At 40.7% G+C, this 21,354-nt stretch overlaps 1 protein-coding gene across 1 annotated transcript in view; it reads left to right on the forward strand.

Annotated features, from left to right (window-relative positions):
• The window catches only part of FKBP1B (FK506 binding protein 1B, 12.6 kDa), a 44,560-nt gene extending 24,787 nt beyond the window's left edge, over positions 1 to 19,773 (forward strand). The window contains exons 2-3 of the mRNA XM_010584263.1: positions 16,364 to 16,476; positions 19,084 to 19,773. Coding sequence (XP_010582565.1) covers positions 16,366 to 16,476; positions 19,084 to 19,212 — 240 coding nt within the window. The 5' untranslated portion in view covers positions 16,364 to 16,365 and the 3' untranslated portion in view covers positions 19,213 to 19,773. The remainder of the gene's footprint in view (positions 1 to 16,363; positions 16,477 to 19,083) is intronic.
• The last annotated feature ends 1,581 nt before the right edge of the window (positions 19,774 to 21,354 follow it).

The raw sequence follows: 21,354 nt of genomic DNA on the forward strand, positions 1-21,354 counted from the left end.
ATAGCTAGAAATGCTCACTGTCAACTTCATGTCGTGTGTGAAAATCGGTATCATTTTTATGGCTGTGCAAAACATTATATCATCTCAAAACATTGGCAAAAATCTGTAGTTTAAATTGGCCTCCCCTCTTTATTAAGCAATACCAAGAGTCAACACAAGTCTTGGAGCACACCCGGAGGAAGTTTGGTATTTGATTTGAACATGCACAGTGCATCTCTAAAATTCAAACTTGACATGGAGGCCAAGACAAATATATTCAGACATGCAGCCTGGACCAGCAGTCTATGTTACATGACAGCCTGATGTCATGCTCTTAGCCTGTAAAGCATTTGTAGCAGAAATCATTCTTGCAGCAGAAATCATTCTTGCAGCAGAAATCATCCTTGCAGCATGGCAAACAAGGATTTTCTGGTTTTTTTTTTCACTGCTGGGGCTTCACCTCTAGCCATGATTAGATTACTGGATAGAGAAGGTCATAGAGCTCAAGCTAATGTGAGAAAATAGAGTTGTATCTATCCATGCATGCACCAGTTCTGAAGAATTGATATTGCTTATGTGTTTATTGGGTGTAGATACGGTCCACCTTTAGGCTGTACTACAACAGTATCTGCATCACTGCCTTTCCCAGGGCCACTGTGATCTTCCTTGCCAATATGATTCTATAATTTCTTCTTTCTTCCCATCCTTCCAGTCTTACTTGCAGCAGGAAGACTTAAAAAAAAAAAAGAAAATACAGTATTGTTGGATTTCCAGTCAACAGTATCCTGGGAGAAGCAGCTTTGGCTGCTCCACTGAAAAAGTTGCTACAAGATGATGTCATCTGGCAGTAGGCACCAAAACAAGACGTCGTATTGCAGCAGCTAAAAATGACAATCTGCAATGCACCAATATTTAGGTTTCATGGTCCTATAAAGCAATTCCATTCAAAGACATGCAACTAAACACTGTTTAAGTTCTGGCTCCTTGCAAGGTGCACTGCGCCTTTATTATCCACATAATTTGGTGTAACAGAAGTAGAAAAAATATTACACCTAAACAGAAGCAGGCTGTTATATTTGCTCCAAAAATGACTTCTCTGCTTAATGCAATGTTGCAATCCAAATGCAGCTGGTTTATAAATCACTTTTTTTTTAAATCACACCACTTTCTTTTAAACCCTTCGGAAAGCACTGATGAAAGACATATTTCTGAAACTATTTAGCAAAATGTTAATTTGATATTTGCTGTCTAGGAGTCTGGTGTCATATTCCCCACAGTCAGGTGTTCAGATCTTCGCAGAAAAGGCTGTTTACGTTATGGAAGCCACCTTAGTACTAAGGACAGATCACTGAAGGGCTTGCTGGTTCATTCGCAAGCTGTGCAAAAATTTATATGCAGTGGTTTTGCCTTGAGAATTGCCTGCTAAATACCAACCGTACTGGGCTTTGAAACATGTGACCACCTCTCTAAGAAGGCCATGAACAGCAAGTAAAAAATTTGAAGTTCGGTATGACAGAAGGCAGTATATAATCCTCTTGCTAGAAGGTAAACACTAGGGCACACAGTGCACAAGGAAGGCAGATGATGTTTTGACTTAAAAAGGCAAAGCACACAAAAATTAAAGAAATATGCATAGATCAAGAATTGAATTACCAGAATTCTTATGGCTGGCTTAGACTTTTCATCCAGCAAATAATATGATAGCTTTAGATAGCTCTCCTTCACCAAGTATTCAGGCTGACATTCAGAATGTGGTACAAGCAGCAGTGCCCTATATATAAGGTCAGGTATCTGTCCATTAGTGACTTACCATACTTTACTGAAGGCAGAGAAGAGGATAATATTGCAAGCCTGCAGAGATTAGTGGTCTTGCACTCCATCCATGAAACCTGTATGGTAGGGCAGAAGGAGCTCAGAAACAGAAGGCATGATTACATGCTGCAATGTGCCTGACATTAATTTCTCCACTGAGCATTTTCAGAATTGAAAACCTGGCTCGTAGCAGAAATGGAGCTTTCCCAGACATACAGGGTGTGATGGAAGAGTGAAGTAGCTGCACAAGGCAGCAGCGAGATAGCTTGCGCGGTGGTATTGTTGCAAAGCCCGCGGTCAGGAAAAGCCACAGGTACTGCCTGAGCACCCTCATCACGCCATGATGTCGACAAGAGAGAGGAACCACTGATGTGAAAAAAGACAAAACCAAAACTTAGCTTTCAGCTTATGAACAATAAAATGCAGCTGATGAATGATCTCGGCAGAGACTCTGGTATCAAAGAAAGACTTGAAAAATCTGAAAGCCATCATTTGCAAGCACATCATAAGCTATAGAGCACAGGTTTATTTGGAGAATTAGCCAAGGTTGTGGACATACAGGAGAAGTCTTCATCCGAATTACGTGTGGATAAAGACCAAGTACTGATGACGAGGTGGTTCTCAGGAATCGAAGTGTCCTGTCTTCAGAGCAGATTAATAAGTTGAAAGCCATAAAAAGATGCAAAATTGGTGGGTCGATTTGGTGAAAACAGTGTTTTTACTACACAGTGATATTTATTGTACTAGGTGGATGCTTATAACAGGCAAAATAGGAACGCAGTATATGGTGCTCGGTGTCTCTAGGATACTGCCTGAGCCCACAGACTGTGCAGAACACGTGAGATGCGAAATGAGATGCAGAACATGCTTTCATGTGGTTCGTTCCTGTTAAAATAGAGTTATGGCTTAAGCGTGCCTGGCTGTGTCCTTAGTGATCTTTGGTCACGTGAGCAGGCAGAAGCTCACAGATATTCAGTTGTGTTAGGGAACACAGATTAGATATACCAAGAAATTTAAATTCTTGGCATCCTTTTTCATGAAAAAAAAAAACAACTTGTTTTCCCAGGAGAGAGATTTGTACCCATGTCAGTTTTGAGTCGAATCTGAAAGGGTTTTTTTGATATATTTGAAACTTAGATTACTTAAATTCATCAGTTTTGTGTAATTTTCCATTTTATTTCTTTTTTCCTGGCAACTGTTTGATAACATGAACAGCCAGAATACTTACAATTCTGATGAATTATTTCCAAAGACTCAGTAGCCTGGGTGATTGCTGCCCTTGTGAGCGGGATCACTGAAACACCCTATGCAGGCAGCCAGTAAATCTGCAGATAGGTGTTTAAGCATTAAAATGGTACACAAAACTGAGATAAATTAACTCCTACAAACCTTTTTCTTTGCTGTGCAAAATGGGAAAATGGAAGCAGCAGCCTAAATGAATTGAGCTTTTACATGTTCCGTAACATTACATATTATATTACAGAGTAAGCCATGTTACCTGATCAGGGAAGATCCATTAAATTATTTTTTAAAGTGAGGTAGAATACCTCTGAGTGTCTGGGTGAATGATTATTTTAGACCAGATGTATCTGTCTCACATAAATCTCAGCTTCTTTGATCCAAATTGTAGGTCAGTTCTGCCTTTCTTTTGTCTGGTTTGGCTGTCTGGATACTTTAATTTTATCTGATATGCCCCCCCTTCAGCATGCTCCCTATGAATTTTAACTTTTCTCTTTTCCTTTTATGTTTTCTCCTTAATAGTTCTGGTGTCCTTTAGCTTGGATGTAGCTAAACAATATTTGGTGTTAAATAATTGGAAAGGTGGTGGTGTTCAAGAACTCCCTAGACCTCATCAAAGCTGAATTTAAATAGTTCATATTAGTCACCTGAAAACAAAGCAATGTATTTTTCAGAGGAGCATAAGCCGCCTTTTTTTTTTTTTTAATTTTCTAAAGCAAAATGTTTCTTTCCATTCAACCCTGAATCGTATTTTGTTTGGAGTTTTGGATAAAATTGAACAGGACATTCATTATTTTTCTTCAGAAAAACATCCTTTGTTACTGTGATTTGTATGGTTTTGCCATTTGATTGTTAGGAACAGATTCTTACAGACTTCCTATAGTAAGTTACTCATATGGGATGCTACTTTTTCAGTTACACTTACTGGGATAATAAAAGATAGTGTGACCTGTGATAGATAGCTGTCTGGTTTACAGCAATTCCTGTGAGTTATGCAATGTATTCACTGTCCCTGTCTTTGCTTTTACAGATGATAATAATATACATATCGCTGTAGAGTCTGAAATCTTCTGGCTTTTCATTGCTGGAGTAATAATACATTTGTTTATGTAACGCTTCACTGTTTGGTCTGCTCTCAACTTGTGTTGTTTTCCACTCTGTTGTGCTATTGTATTTTTGGCAATGTTTATCTTTGTTGTTTGTGTCTATGGACTGACTACTATTTGTGTTCGTAGTATCTAAACTGGCTTAATTTACAATGTGTTTTGTTTGCATCAGTCTTGAGTGTGAAAATACTTTAGCTTTTGGAAAAAACATTACGGTCTGTGCAGTCTATCCTCAAATTCCTGCTAAAGTCAATGAGAACAATGCAGGGACAAATCCTACACAACATCAGGCACAGCTGATCTAACAGACTCAAGGCGGGGAGCATAGAGGCTGATCCCATTGAGTGTTTGGTTGTCCAATGATGAGAATACTATCAGAAAAGGTGAAGGGCATGGGTTTAAATTCAGGCTTGAGGTGGTGTTGAGCTTGTGGTGCTTTTGGCAAGTGTTTATGATAGAAAAGGTGGGCAGCAGCACCCTCTCCACCAACACTTTAAAAAGGATGAACCTTTCTAAGGCTTGTGTCTGTCCTTAAAATCAGATTTAAAGCTCTACAACCAAAATAGATGATGATGCTAAATTCTAGGAAGAGCTGAAAATTGAGATGCATACTTGTACTTACCGTGTCCTGCTAGCTGACTACAGGCTGCACTTCACTCAGTGCACAGGCTTTCTGTATCTCACCTTCTGGAAGTGCCTGTTTATCTCCATTGCCTCTGTAAGAAACTTCTGATTCTTTTTCTGTCTGTCACTTCAATAAAGCTCAAGGAGGAAGTCACTAATAGGTGATACTCATCTGATTCTCACCCCTTGCTCTGAGATGTTTCCCCTAAAACATTTATTTTGCATTCTCCTTGCTTCTTCCCTTCACTAGTCCAAGACATGAGTGGCTTGTTAAGTAGATGAAAATAGATACAGGCACTTGGAAATTCCTATTGTTCTCCAGAGAGACGACTGTCTAATGCCCAGCAGAGCAATGCCTGAGACCCATCTGTCAAGATAACAGCTGCCACTTTTTCCATAGTTCGTTTATAAGATCACCAAGATCAAAACTTAGAGATGGAAAACACCTATTTATAATAACAAACTGCGCTGTTAATAGCTCCTTTCCACTGTGGCTCTGAAGATACTTTAAAGGCTTACTGAATGAAGCCTTTCAAGATACCTAAGGCAAAGTATATTAATTAATAATATTATTGCTGGATATGCTAGTGACTGTCTTTCTGACCTTGGTGAAACTACAGTCATTGTTTCACAGGGAATAAAATGAAGGTGAGTTACACTTACACAGCTGTCTGGTGACAGAACCTGTTCTTTTTGACATCCAGCTTTTTGTTCTGATCACAAATCTACACTCTTCCATATTCTTCCAGGATTCTGCTCTGGACAATAGTCCCAAGTGCATCATTCAACTTGGTTTTAAATTACGATGATCCAGGTCTTAAACCGCTACATATATTTTTGTACTTTCATTAATATCAGGGGAACTGTGCCAGTTTACACCAATGAGAATATGCAACACCAGGAACAATGAACAAAAAAGTAGGAAACAAATGTGGCAAAAGAAGAATTTTGTAGCTAGTATTATTTCAGAACACACTCTCAGAGTTTGCAGGCAGAGTGATATTTATGACACTGCTACGGTCTGCCTTGGAGCACTGTTTACATTGAAAACAATACTGCAAAAATGCTCTTTTTTGTGAAAGCAGGTGCGTTCCTAGTAGGTGAGAAGAACAAACTATACATCTATAGAAAGATTTGTTCCTTTGATGAGTGTATCTCATGTATCTTTTAAAAAGACAGCCTAGAAAAATAATGGTATCTGAATAAGACGTTTTTCCACTGGAGTGTTGCAAATGATAAAGGCTGCTTAGCAAAATGCTGGTTTTATCTGATCTTAATGGTAGGCTGAACTTCTGACAACATAATGAGGGCTGCCCAGTACATAACTTGTTAATAAACCCTTCTCAGAGTTCATTCAAAGACTAGAAGTGGCTTTTACTTTCTGTTATTTCTACAGCATGTTTACTGTATATATTACTATACAGTAAGTGACTAAGTAGATCTAGGTAGATCTGTGGTCACCGGGTCTGAAGGACCTTAGGCAACATAATCCACAGGAAGGCGTTTGGTATGCAAATCAAAAGCAACTTGGTTTTAAACTGCATTTTTTTATTAATCTTGACTGTGATCAAGTTGTTTTGGGTGGAATTAATCTCAACTGTCTTTAGCTACCTAGAAGTCTGTGGTCTGTCCATGTCAATGGAGAGAGTGCAGCATCTAGATATCCATCCTTCTCCATTCTTCAGCAAGGGATTCATTCCTTGAGTGAAACAGCAGTGTGTTTCACCTGATTACCCTGGAAACTGTGTGTGTTATGCTGAAGTGAGGCCCCATGGTGGCCTCAAATTGGTGCCAATGAAGTCATGTCTCATTTTCCGGTATGGAATCATAGGTGGGAGGAGACGATTCCCCAGGAATTCTCTGAACACTTGTGAAGGGAGGGGATATTGCATAATGCCAGCCAGGAAGGTCATACCACATCTCTAAAATAAAACATATTACAGGGATGTCTGACCAGTCTGGATCAAAAAGTTGGATACCCTGGATAAAAAGCACTTAACTTCTGCATTATGTATGTTTTATGTACATATGAGATCATGATGGAACGGCAGTGTCTGCCTCTGACTTATTTAGAGTATATGTAATCTTGGCATATTGACTGTGCCTTCTTACATGGCTCAGTCAACACCCATTTTTATAAACACTCCTCTGTGAAGGCGGTATAGCCATGCTATGCATTAAGAAAGTTGGATGTGATAAAGAACCAGGTAAAGAGGGGCCTGTGAGAGAGAAAGAGCATTCATTCACAAGGGATGTGGGGAGAAACGTTATTTTTCAGTTCCAAATGCCCCAAAGGCCATCATACCTTTTTAACATCTTGGTGTTAAGTGGTAACACATTAAGAATATACTTTTTTCATGCTCAAATTTACTGTCTCTGGGTATGCATAGCCTCTTAATCCAATGCCCTACTAAAGATGGATAGATTCATCAGTAGGCTGTTGCTAGCTTAAGCCAAGGGAATCAGAAGTGTTGCACTGATAAATTAAGATTTCAGCACAGATTTTATTCAGAAGGAAATGGAGGCACATGCTGGAAGGCTAGACAGTTGAAAATTAAAGGATGCCCAATCTGGGAACAGCTCATCATTAAAGCACACCTAACTGCTGATGCAGTATTGTTATATTGGGTTGGGAAGGTGTTTCTTCTGGCAGATCATTCAATATCCCCTTTCTCTGAGCAGAGGAGGAATTAACTAGGAGGGAAGCTGGTTCTTTTCTCCCAAACCCCCTCTCTCATGTGATCTCAGAGCCACGCTCAGAGCTTTCCCAAGAAAAGTCTGAAGATCCTTTTCTGCTTTCTGTGGTGTTTTTCCATGCTCCCTGCACTCAGATCTATATTCAGAAGCTTTGGTGACCTAGCTTGGGCCCTTCTTGTGCCATACACTGAAAGACAGGTGGCTGTCTTGTTCATCTATTTCAGTGAGGTTTAACCCCCAACTGAAGTGTGTAACTTCCCAGTGGAAGGTCATCTGCACACTCATATATGTGCTGCAGGCTAAAATATCAAATCCATACCACCATCGTGTAAGCAATCATAAAACAAAAATGGGGGGGAAGGAAATACATGTGTGCATTGTGGCATAGGATAAGACTGAGAATGAAACCAAGAAGAAAGAAAGAGATTAATTGTATTGTCCTATTATCTTGGTGCACTAGATGGCTAGAATTCTTTGGCCAAGCTCTGCTGCATGTGTTCAGGTGGGAAATCTTGCAAAATGTCCTCTTTGTATTACAGTCGTGCTCTTGAACTGCTCTTTGTGCTTCTTGGCTGGTACCCGAGGGCAGGGACAGAAAGACCTAGCCCAGTCACGAATGTTCCCTCTCCCTCCAGAACCTGTGTTACAGGAAGTGGTATTTAGGAGTAGAGGTGCAAGAGATGCAAAGTATTTCTGTAGTAGTATTATCTCTAAAATGTTGCTTTAGACATCTACTGTCCTACTCATTAGCATACCCAGATTGACCTGATTCTGCCATGCTTATTCAAATGAAATTTGCCTTATGCTGCAGAGCATGTATATTTTACAGCTGAACTTTGTAATGGTAACAGAATCAAACCCTAAAATAAAATGACTGTTTTAAGGCAACAGGATACCAGAGGAGTTGTTTTGGTCTCCTTCAATTCATGTAGAATATGCTTATTCAGCCTCATATCTGCCTTGAGGGTAAATCTACTTTTTCTTCTCCTTTAAAAATATGCAAATCTATAAAGCCGTTAGGACAGAATAATGCCTTTCAGTAGAGTGAACTAGACAATTGCATGTAATTTTCTTGGCTGTGAAGTCAAGCTAAGTGCAAGGCTCTTTCATATTGTCTTGTAGTTGTACGCAACACTGATATATAGTGCATGGTAATGCATTATTGAATAGTTGTCTGTTGTGTCTTCATTGCATGCTGTCAGCTGCATAATAAATAATTGATTGTGTTGCTCTTACTCCACATTAAAGATATATGAGTATATAATACATGAAGAAAATGAAGCAGCAAGGCTGCCTGCGTTGAAAAGATCAACCGTTAACTGAAGTGTGCTGCGGTAACAGGAACTAAGAAGTGACCACCACCGCTATCCATTTCCCATTTCTATACTTTGAGTCAGTGATTGTTTGTCATGGCAACAAATGGCACATTCAAATCATTGCTGTTGCCTTTTTAAACAACAACAAAAAAAATCGTGGTGAAGAGCTGATATGCTGCAGAGATGCACCCCCCAGTCTCTTCAACTATTATCCTTCTAGACTGAAAATTCCCTTAAAAAGATTAATCATTTTTTCTTAAGTGGCTGTAAACTGTCAGAAAAAATACAGTCTAAGCCAGCAAATCCTTTTTCCTCATAAGGCTTTGTTTATATTAAGCAGAGGAAATATTAGCAGGGAAAAACTGAGTTTGTGTTTACAGTGGTACTAAACCTCTGTTGTTGAACCATTCCCTTGAAAAGCCATGCTTCCCTTCTCAGTTCAGTTGCCGAAGTCCCTGTGCAGGACATAGTAAGATGGCCCACTATTCAAACATAGTGTAGGAAATGAAAGCATCCTCCAGCTCACATTCAACACTCTTTCTTTATTTCCATTACAACAATCATTTTCATCAGTAAAATTGATGAGACACCAAATTTGTCCAGAAAAGAGTTTGCTTTGGAAGTCATATCAAGGAAATCAGAAGTATACACTACTTACTGTGTGGTTGTTTGGAAGGAGGCTTATGACCAGGTATAACTACAGATTACTGGGAGCTGTTGTTATGATGAAGAGGTGTAAAACTGTGAACTGCCTTTTGAGGTAATAATGAACCAGCAAATTAAGATGTAAGAGGTGTGAGATATCCAGCTTATGCAGATCTGGGTTCTCATGGAATGAGCTGGAGAGCTGAGGCATGTTAGGTCCTCAAGGCATTTCTCTGGAAAGCAGAAACGCAAGGCACCAACTGTATTTGCCTAGAAAAGTGTTGCCCAGATCTCTCCATTTAACACTAAGACACGTGGGAACTGTTCTTGTTCCTGATGGGAAACCACAAGATTTTCAGGTGGGTTAGCATGAGACTCAGCTATGAGCTAGGGGGGAATGCCACTGAATGTGGAGGAGTTGTCCTGCTTTACCACAGTATGTCAGGACTGAGTCCTGAAGAGAACTGATCTATTTTAATGTAAAATGCGAATAACACCACTGAAATCAGTGGAGTTCTGCTGGTGTAAACCAACCTGGGATGTGATGTGTGACTTCATGAATGTTTTTCTCCCACCACGCCTATGCGATTTTGCTGAACTCCTGTGCTCTGCTGAGCTGTGTCTTCCTCTATACACCGTGAAGGTGTCAATCTTGACACAAAGACTTTTGTACAGTTTCTAAAAACTTGCCAATTACATATTTTCCAGACTAAAAGTGTATATTAGTAATAGTTACAGGTTGTAAATGGGGGGGAAATCAGAATTTCCAGTCTTTGTGACATTCTCTCGACAGAACATTGACATATTTTGACATAGAAACAATATATTTTAAGGAAAAAAAGAAACACTTGAGATCAAAAATTCTTAACCCACAGGAACACTAACTGCAGCAAATGCTGCCTCTGGGAGTCCTAGGAACCAAACCAAATGACAGGTTTTTAACAGCACAGATTTATTACAAGGCATAATTGGAAAGGTGATTGCATTAAAGGGCATCAAAATATAGTCCCTGTCCTGAAGAACCTCTGGTCTACATAAAATCAAACAGGACAGTGTCCTAGAAACACCTTCTGAATATCTGCCCCTCTTTCTGCTGCCAACATAGGTTCAGAAGGTAGCTGTCTTCAAGTGTATGTATTACCTTTACGTTCTGTAGGTAACTACAGTTTGAAAAAATAAGGTAATGGAGTACTTTGCAGATGAATGTTACTGTTTTTTGAAGGTCACCTATTCAATTTATCCCCTTAATTCTTGTGAGGTAAATGAATCCTATTGTATAGGATAAAAGGAGAGCAGCTACTGAAACCAAGGGATTTGTCCTGGATTAGGATCTCTGTCTTCTGATTCCCAGAATGTGTCAACACTGCAAAGGCAAATAATTCAGTAAACACTGGAGCCAGTGAAGCCTGGGATGCAATTTGGTCTACTTCATTTAGGTATGGATGGATGAGTTAATACCTCCTCACTAGGGCCCTATAAAAAGCTGGCAGTCTAGCGTTTAAAGTTAATGTTGTTAACTTTTTTAACTTTTGTGAGTTAGTTGACTGAGAATGATAAACAATTCCGGGAGGTTATTGCAGTCCTAACATCTAAATCTAGGTGGTATGAATAATTCTTGGAGATACCTTTCTTTCTCCATTAACTGTAGAAGTAGCCTAGATGACAGGTTGAGATGCATTTTCTACCTTTGGGATGGCTAATGTTAGCAGTGGAATTTTACACATGAATTTTCCAGATTCAGGCACATAAACTTAGGCTATCTATGGAGGGCCTTTGGTGTTCTCTCTCCTCATCCATCTTTTGTATAGATAATGGCTTGGGCGTGGTTTGGGGCATGGTTTGTTGGGACCATAGGTCTAAGTTAGGTGTCTAAATAGGTGGGCTGGCTCTGTCGCTTTGTGTTATGTGGTTTGTTGAATTCTCAGCTGAATCATTCTCAGATGAAGGAACCCTCTGGTAAAAAGAAACTTAAGACTGTGATCCAGCTGCAGCATTCATGTCTTTCCATTCCTGACCTCTCCTCAGTAATACAGGTTCTCTGGTAATGAATAAAGATTGAGCCTTTCTCTTGGTAGAAGCACTTACAGAATCTTCTTCCTACACAGATATCTTTTCATTATATGCATAGGATCTTTATGTCAGTAGGAACCCTACTTCTCCATCAAACTTGGTTGAAATTGGCTAAGAGGTTCAAAAGTTATTGGGCAAGTACAGACAGTGTCATTAGCCCTCTTCCCTTTGGAAGCAGACTTAAATGATGTGGTCTTAGCTGAGGTTGTCTGACCTCAGTTAGATAATTCATGTTAAAAGAGTAGTGCAGACACACCTGTTTTAATAAGAAGTAACAGCTTGTGTTAAACCCAGACTGAAGTTTTGTTTTCACTGCTGTTTCAGCCCAAATGCCATTGTATTTTTGGCAGTTTAGATGGATCCCTAGTCATGTTCCTTAACAAAATGATTTATCTACTCTTTGATCTTCAGTTTCAATGAGCTGAACTTCAGTGATTCAGCAGGACCCACAATCTGAAACATCTCCTTTTCTACAGCCACCTAATTTTTAAAACCTAGTTATTAATTATGACACCTTGTAGATCAGAATGGTTTCAAATCCACACAATATTCTGACAACTGAGTTTGTACAATTAATGATTTTAATACAAAGGTTCTTACCTTTCAGAATCAAATGTAAGGTTATTGTAACAAGTAAGCATATAGGCATCTAGATGTCCTTGCTCAGTCAAAACTCTTATTGATTGTTCTGACTTTGCAAAACAATGTCGTTGTTCAGTCCCAGATTGTGGGTTTTTTTCTCCTTGTTGTTAGCTAGATAAATAAATGTGCTAGCAGGCCAAAGATGGGCATCCGTCCTTGTTGAAGAATATTAGCCAAATCAATTTTTTCACAGAAAGAAAATCAATTGATGCATTAGCAAGAAAGAAAATAAAGCATTATGCTGTTTTAGCTCCCAGGAGCCTGAATAGTTGACTCTAACTTTCAGAAATAGAGGGATAAAAAAGATCTAAAGTTCAGATCTAAATCCGGATCAGAACTTCTGCAGGGCTTATGGGGACTCTGACTCATTTCTAAACTGGATGTGCATTTAAAGGGCAGTCATATAAAAATTGACCCTCCCGCCAGAGCTTCAGTGAATATGGACACATCTATCTGACTCTGTGTCCCAGTTTGTCCTCCAAAACCAGTAAGGTGGGGTGATGACAGAGGAGGTTACATTTCTGAATTCATCACTTGATGAATGTTCAGCCGTTGCTGAAAATAGGTTGTTGTTGTAAACATAGGAAAAGCAGTCTGTTTTCTTCTACAAGGCCTAACACAAAAATCTTCTATAGGCTTTCGGTGGTGAAATGGGAGTCAGTTTTTATATGATATATTATAGAATCATAGAATGGTTTGGGACCTTAAAGATTGTCTAGTTCCAACCCCCCTGCCATGGGCAGTGACACCTCCCGCTAGACCAGGTTGCTCAAAGCCCCATCCAACCCAGCCTTGAACACTGCCAGGGATGGGGCAGCCACAGCCTCTCTGGGCAACCTGTTCCAGTGCCTCACCACCCTCACAGTGAAGAACTTCTTCCTTACGTCTAATCTAAATCTACCCTCTTTCAGTTTAAAGCCATTCCCCCTTGTCCTATCACTACATGCCTTTGTATAAAGTCCCTCTGCAGCTTTCTTGTAGGCCTCCTTTAGGTACTGGAAGGCTGCTGTAAGGTGTCCCCAGAGCCTTCTCTTCTCCAAGCTGAACAACACCAAGTCTCTCAGCCTGTCTTCATAGGAGAGGTGTTCCAGCCCTCTGATCATCTTCATGGCCCTCTTCTGGACTCATTCCAACAGGTCCATGTCATTCTCATGTTGGGGGCCCCAGAGCTGAACGCAGGACTCCAGGTGGGGTCTCACGAGAGTGGAGTAGAGGGGGAGAATCACCTCCCTTGATCTGCTGGTCACCCTTCCTTTGATGCAGCCCAGGATACGGTTGGCTTTCTGGGCTGCAAGCACACATTGCTGGGCCATGTTGAGCATATATTAAACTAGCAAGCTCATGGGCAGGTAAAAACATTATTTTAAATGGGAAACATTGTCCGGTAGCTGTTGTCAGGATCTCTGAAGAGTTAATTCTGGTTCTGCTGCCAGTTAGATGTGTGGTATTTAGTAAACCATCAGACCTTTTAGCTAAGTGTTTTAATAGGATTTAGTTACAAAATGAAGTGAAAGTATACTAAAGTGTTGTGGAACTTTGCATCTGAATCAGAACTTCCAGACAGGCTGTTTTATAATAAATATCTTCTACCTCCTTGGGCTGCTGTGAAGAATAATTAATGTTTGCATACTGCTTTGAGCATGCAGACTGTAATGACAGTACTAAGTTTTAATATTAAAACTATTAAATATTGGGATTCTGCAATAGTCTCCTTCCACTTCACAGAATCATAAGGTTTTATGATGTGTTTAAAAATAAAATTGCTGTGAGGAAGGACTGCCATTTAAATTTAAGATCAAATACTTCAAAAAGGATTATATGATACGCCTAAGAGTTCCCCCCCGAGCTGCTTCTCTCTGCCTGCCCTCCTCCATATGCAGGCTGGTTTTCTACATTACAAATGAACCCATGTTTGTCTGTAACTAGAAAGCTTTGTGCAGGCAGCTGGTGCGACTTCCCAGCCTGCGTGGAGGGGGTTTAGGGATATCACTGAGCCGATATATTGCATAATATGTGTATGTACTTGCATCGGAGCATACATAAAATACTTCACTATTATACTGTGAAAAACTTAAGGAATATGACAAGTACTAATGGTGAAGGTTATGAAACATACCTTATGGGCAGGTTATTCCATAATTTTCCTCCTAAGGCCTTACACGCACACACATACGTGCATGTCTCTGAAGTACCAACTTTGACAAATGTTGGACTTGGTCAACAGCTGATTTGCCTTAATATGTCATTTGGTTTTAATATTGATGTAAAATATCTAGACACAGAACCCCACTGGAACAGTCAAATACTGTGTACTCATTACTGCAAGTCCAGAATGCTATCACCACTGATATAACTACTAATGAATTTGGAGACATCTATGTCTGAGCTAGTTGTTTGGACTTTCCTTATATTCATTGCAAAGAAATAGGCACTGCTAGGATGCAATTCATTATGTCCTAATGGAGATCCCTAGATTTGGTTAGATGAATTGCTCCCTGAAAGTGCATTTTTCTCTGACTTGATTATAGAGGGAAGCAGAGTAATTAGCTCAAAAGTAGCTGACTACATCTTAAGAAGCATAAAGGTTGGTAAGACGAATCCTATCCTTTTAGTCTTTGTTTTTCATTTTCGCACATGTCTTTATATTTACCTTTGATTCATAACACAGACTTTTTAAGCAAGCAAAATATGCCTTTTGTTGTTGTTTGGACAATAACTGGTGGTTGTCACTGAAAAATAAAACTTGTGCATCAAGCCGGTCTATTAGTACAACTGCTTTAATGAAAAGAAACTAGCAATACTCTATTTTTCAAGTTGGATCATAAAGGCAGTATTTCTCAGCAGTTTCTGTCAAAGCAGTGCTTGATAATGTTGTTTTCAACCAGAAACTTTCTCAGATATTTGCTTATTAATAAACTTTTCTTTGTACAGCACCTTGCACAGGAGAATCATGGTATATGCCCAGAAAACTGTCACTACAGCATTACAAAGAAAGGATTTATTATCAGCCCAACCTTGCAATATCCAGAGTATAGCATTTTGAAAGAGCAATTACCAGGTACTTTTAAGTTGAAAGCTACCATAATTATCCACTGATTGAAAAGAGAACGACAATACCTAATCATGTAGCACTCTGTTACGGTTTATCCATTTGCTATAGAATCTGGGTATGTGTTCATAATATATAGGTTGAAACAGTGTTGTGCCCATCAAAAGGAATGAGTAAGGTGTTCCTGTGACTGTCTCTTGTGGCTCAATGAAAATATAAAGAATGAGGGTAGTAGAGTATTCATATAAATGTCCTTGCTATTTTCATATTTTTGAATGCAGGAGGAGACACATGCAGCTGTAATATTGTGTAGAAGTTTCACATGCACATGCATGGTGTGGAATGGCCACGTTTGTGTAATGCATGTTATTCTAGTACTCCTGAGTAAATCAGGTAGGGAAGGTAAACAGTCCAAGGTACCAAATATTCCTTCTAGGTATTCTGGTATAAATTTGCAGGAACAAGTCAAAGGAGCTGCTCTGTACTTGCAGATGTTCAACTGGCAGCAAATTTGGCTCAAGAATTCCCAGAACTGAGTCTACATCCCTACCCTTTGAAGTGGGTGGAAAGCTCCTGTTGACTGTGGTGATCTTTGGGCCACACATAGGAACAGCCCCCTGTTACATATTTGTCAAGGACTATTTCCTTTAGTTCGTTACGCTGTTAAAAAAATACCTTAAAATAAATTGTAAGTATTTAACGAGAAGTAAACCTAGTCAAATTTGTCTTAAATTTGGTTTCTTTGTCTGTAGACTTGTTTTAGGGAGCTTTTTTGTGTTCAGGAGCAGGCCTGAATCAGGTACCTGCATTGGGATTCTCTCTTCTGCTGCTTCCCACTTCTTCCTTGCCTGCTTTTTATCTACTTAGCTGGGAAGCTCCACTGTGCAAGCAACAGCTCTGCTGTATGTCTGTGCAATGTTTGGTATGATATGACTTATAACCTATTGCATTAAGAATAATAAGAATAATATATTTCCATTTTAGAGCCTAAAGAAGGCAAAGGTAACAATATGGTACCACTGCGTTTGACTCCCCTGCCTTATCTGTTTTGGATGAGGCTTCAAAGTGAAAATGGAAATGAGCAGCTGATGTGACCAAGACATTAATTTTTCACTCCTTCCCTCTACCCCAGCACTTAAATTTAGATGTAGCTCAGATTGAAACTTTGTGTCTTGTTTTGGCAGGAATGCTACAGAATGGAAAGAAGTTTGATTCCTCCAGAGACAGAAACAAGCCTTTCAGGTTCAAGATTGGCAGACAAGAAGTCATTAAAGGATTTGAAGAAGGTGTTACACAGGTACAAAGAAATTATTCTGGCTGAACTTCAAGCCAGCTGAAGGGTGTGTGAGCACAGCAATATCTGGTGCAATGGTGACAAGACCAAGTGGAAATCACAGTGTAGGATACAGAGTGTTTTTCTAAAAGCATGGTTCATTTGAGCACAGTATTTCCTGTAGTTCTCCTCCGTCCATCCAGGGATATCCCCTACTCAGGTGGTGTTCCACATGGTATGTGTTTGGGAGGGGAGAGGTGACGTCCCCTCCCCAGGTGCTAGTGTGCCACATAAGCCCGTCCCTTTCCCATGGGCAGCTCCACAAATAGGCAACAGTGGCCTCTAAAATGTTCCAGATGGCAGCGTTTTATGGAGTGGCCTCTTTTCAGCTACTCCATAAAAGTCCAAGCTGCTGGTTTTGATGACATCCATGACCGAGCTGCAGATTTTGACCCTTACTGAATAAGGTACCAAACTGCACTGTTAAATTTTTATGACTCCAGGCTCCCGGCTACAAAACTTAACATTCACTGACCAACTCTACGTTGAGAAAAAGGAAACTGCCTTCCATTAATTACAGTTTGAGTGCCAACACAGTAAAACCCTAGAAGAGCCACACAATGCAATTCATTGCCAACTCTTGCTTTTTGTCTGCAGTGCTGTGAGGGCCCACTAAGTGAGGAGTGCGATCAGGCTGCTCAAGTGCAAGAGTGAATGAGATCAGGGTGCATATTCCTTGTGACTCCCCGTTTCGGGCTCCTAGAGCTCAGTGTAGGAGGAAACTGCTCGAATATTATTATAGGGACAACTTCTTATGCTTAAATAGAGAAAAGGGAAGAATGCAAAATGAGAAACAATCCACTGAGGAATGATGCAACCATGCTTTTCCAGAGAGGGAGGGAGGGAAGAGAAAATGGTTTCCAGCCCTATGGAGAAAGCAACTGCAAGCATTCCCTTCTCTCCAGCCAGAGAAGTAGAAGTCCATCTGAGGAATCCTAGACTCTCTGCAAAATACCCACTTTCCTCTCAAGGATTTGAGCTGGACTCTTTATTATTTGCTTTGCAATAAGGCCTAAGAGGAGCTCAGGACCCCAGTGTGCTGTAGAAACCAGAAGCCAGTGCAGATGAAGCAGTGGCAACAAGCGCTGAGTGAATCAGTTTATTCCTTCCTTGACCGCGCTTGCTCCCTGACTCCTGTCCCTTAATTAATAAGTGGCCAAAAGCCATTCCAGTAATCAGTGTGGCAACACGCTGCCCTCCTGCTCCTCCTAGTGGATCGCTGTCTGAACTCGAGCTTGTGCCTGTCTCCTTCCACCCCAGGATTTTGAGGGGTTTGGCGAGTGTGATTTACACAAGGCACTTGGAAAAAGGCAGTTCACTGTGTCTAGCATGTAGATTTTTTCAAACCTTGGTTTAAGGACTGTCAGATGTCAGCAGCATCTGCATTTCTCTGCTCAACTTCTGACAATTCAAGGTTGCCCCATGCCTAAAACCCGTGCGTGACTTACTAGCTGTCTGGCTTGCAGGGACTCATCAGAGTAGCAGCCAGCCTGCCCCACGCAAATCCCTGCAGGGACTGGGGAGCTCATCTGCTCTTATGGCCTCAGCCCCATGGTATGAATACTCCCAGAATGTGGAAAAGTTCATGTGCACATTTTTCTTCTACCTAAAGTGATCAAAGCTCTAGCTTTGGCATATTTTATAGAACCTGAAAAAAATTTAACAGGAGATACCATGTAATCTGTAGTGCAGTGATGTGCCCGATCTTGGGAGAGAGGTCTGAGTTAAAATCACTGCTTTAAATCAGGGATTGTTTCCTGGCCAGTGAATATTCAATCACCAGTGCATGGTGCTCCACCCCAAAATACTCTGTTGGAAGAGCAGGGATTTGAATCTTGATAACCCAAATCTCAGTGAGCACTCTTACCTCCAGAGCTAGTGTGGAGTGAGAGAAATCAGCATTTCTGTCCATCCCAGGGGCAAGGGTTCTGCCAGAATAAGCAGCACCTGAGGTGAGATGTCTGCCCTCTGGCTTGGGCTGAGTTTAAGGAAGTAAGTACCTCTTTTAAGTAGGATTGCATTAGTGTTTGCTTTGCACCTGCAAAAAGTTGGGTGCCTACAGCATTAGCTTTTGAGCAATGGTTTTGAAGTTGTCCCTGGGGGTGGCTGAAGAAGGAAAAATGTTGCTGAATGCGTTTCAGAAGCCGAACCTAACTGCATTTCAGCACTCATCTCTCATGAATACAAAGCTCTGGTCCTATCTGTTACTGAGAGCCTTTTCCTAACGCCCACTGATGGTGCTACATGTACCCTGCGCGCCACAGAAGGAACTCACACCTCCTACAGCTGGCTCCTGTGTAGGCAGGATGGACCAAACTGTGTTAAAAAGCCTTTGTGTGACTCCCAGACTGGTTCTGGCAATTTAAATAACTACTGTGAGAAGTCAGAGGAGTTAGGAGACCTATGTCTGAGCTGTTTGTGGCAGCTTCAGCTTGAAGCTGAAAGATGAATCCAATGGTCCCAACTCTCCTCAGTTCTGTAAATCTGCCACACGGTGATTTGTTCTTTGTTTTCCTCCTAATGCTGTTTTTTTTGTCTTCTCTTTTCCTTTCTCCAACATCCAAAACCCAGATGAGCTTAGGACAAAGAGCAAAGTTGACCTGCACACCTGAGATGGCCTATGGAGCCACAGGCCACCCTGGGGTCATCCCTCCCAATGCTACTCTCCTCTTTGATGTGGAGCTTCTCAGGTTAGAGTGAATCTTCTCGAGGGAGTTGGCTGGAGACATCTGTTAATAACCATCCATTCTTTCTTGCCTTGCCGGCAGCAGGAGAAATCTTCACTGGAATCCCCACCTTCCCTGCTCAAGCTGTCCTGTCAATAGCGCCTGCCGTTCGGTTTCTTATGCCTTCCTTCTCTTTTTTAACTTTGTGGTGTCCGTATTTGCCTTTTATTAGAAGCTTTGCTTTGGGAAAAATGTCTACCATTGTAACATTTTCAAGTTGTACATTTTATTTAACTTGCATGTGAGAAGAATTCACAGTGATGATTGAAAATATATATAAATATATATATATATTCCTTATTGAAAAACCACTGCCTTACTGTACACTTAAACCAAGAAAAGAAAAATACAAAAGGTGCTCAAAAAAAAAAAAATCCAATGTACGCCTTGTACATGAACGGGCATTAGCCAAACAGAGTTACCTGCGCTGCCACTTTTCTCAACTTGTACGTTCTGCTTGCTGCTGTTTTAAAAAATACTGTCTCATTTAAGAATTAAAAGTATATATATAAAACAATAAAATCTTGATACTTTACAGTTTCTATTTCCTGGTTTTTTCCTCTGGCCACTGGAATTCTTTTTCGTGTCTAAGAAGTTCTTCAAACAATCATCAACCCATTTTTTGTTAATTATTTCCCTTCTTATATGAAATACACGTAATTCCACACACTGCTTCTGTTACAGATGGCACAGTGGAAGATCTCTGCGGGACCAGAGGTACCAGGAACGCGTGAGTAAGGGCTGCCGGGACAGAGAGGTTTCCTGACTCTCCATCTCCCCTGCCCTGCTGGTGGCCTTTCAACTCTGGCCAAAATTTAGCAGCTGAAGAGATGGGAAGTGATGCTTCTCAAAGACATGCAGTGCTGGTCCAGTTCTGTGCCTTTACAACAGTAAAACTAGTGTAAAATTTTCTACTGGAGCTGAGAAAGGCTAGAGAAGAGCAGAATTATGTGCATCCACCTTACAAAACAAATCTGAATCGTGGGATGATGTGGGCACTGAACACACCGGGTTTTTTTAGGCTGCATCTTCTGATGCTGTTCACGTAGCCTGCAAACTTACTTTGTGTGCTGGGCTCCTGGCTCTCGAGGCTGACCAATATTTATTTCATTTGATGGTTATATGAATTCACAGAATGCTGGTTCCTCCTCTGGAGACAGGAAGATGCATAGACTGTCATTTACCTGGTTTTAGGAGCAGGACCTGATCAGCAAAGCTGCCTCTTTGCTGTTATTCTGCTTTGCCTAAAGTTGATTTCTCCCCTCTGCTCTAGAAAAAAAGAGCATCGTTGGGTCACAGTGTTATTATTTATTTAACTTGACTATAAACTATTTGCATAGTTTGCACTAATGGATTTTTTGATGGAAGGATTTTGAGCAGGTGGTAAGCTATTTCCTTGTGTGAGTCTGTGCAAGGAGAACACAGCTACCACGAGCAGACAGACTGCAAAGCTACATAGGCACCTCCAGGTGCTACCTCCTGGAGATGAGAGAGAAAAGGAGCACAGAGAAGCAAGACTGGCAATCTATCTGGCCGGTGAGTACAGCTCACAGTCTTCTTTCTCTAGATGTTCATTTTACCCACAAAGCTGCATTTAAGTTTGTTAGTTAATAAGCCCATAAAACCCATCTCTTACAGACTGTTATTCACTGAGGGTTGGTGGAGTAAAATTTTTTCTTGCTCCCCTCTTTGTAAAGAAACAAAAGGCCTTCCAGGATCCCTTTTTTTGGTGGAAATCTAGGATCACTGCAGCAGTGAGGTTACACATCCACATTTCACTAATAGTTCTTTTATTTAGGACAGGCTAATTTCCTGTTAATAAGTAGAGAATTAGACCTGCCAGCGTGATGCCCACTAGCTCTCCCAAGTTCTTTATAAAGGTCCCAGCCTCCTTTGCCACTGCCCCGGCCTCTGTCACTGGTCTTGATTTCAGCACTGGGTTATAGATTGCAGGTTGTGTTGCAGCAGTTGCAGATGTGAGCTCCTGTCAATGTCTTCGTTAAATGCAACGTAGCCCTGTCGTGCCTGTCAAACACAGGTCGATTCAGCACACTGGTCTAAAGCTGCTCCTACCGATGCCCCGTTTAAGTTAGTTGCTCGTTAAAAAAAAAAAAAA

The sequence above is a fragment of the Haliaeetus leucocephalus genome, unplaced genomic scaffold (assembly GCF_000737465.1).
Source record: "Haliaeetus leucocephalus isolate CR32 unplaced genomic scaffold, Haliaeetus_leucocephalus-4.0 Scaffold964, whole genome shotgun sequence".
NCBI lineage: Eukaryota > Metazoa > Chordata > Aves > Accipitriformes > Accipitridae > Haliaeetus > Haliaeetus leucocephalus.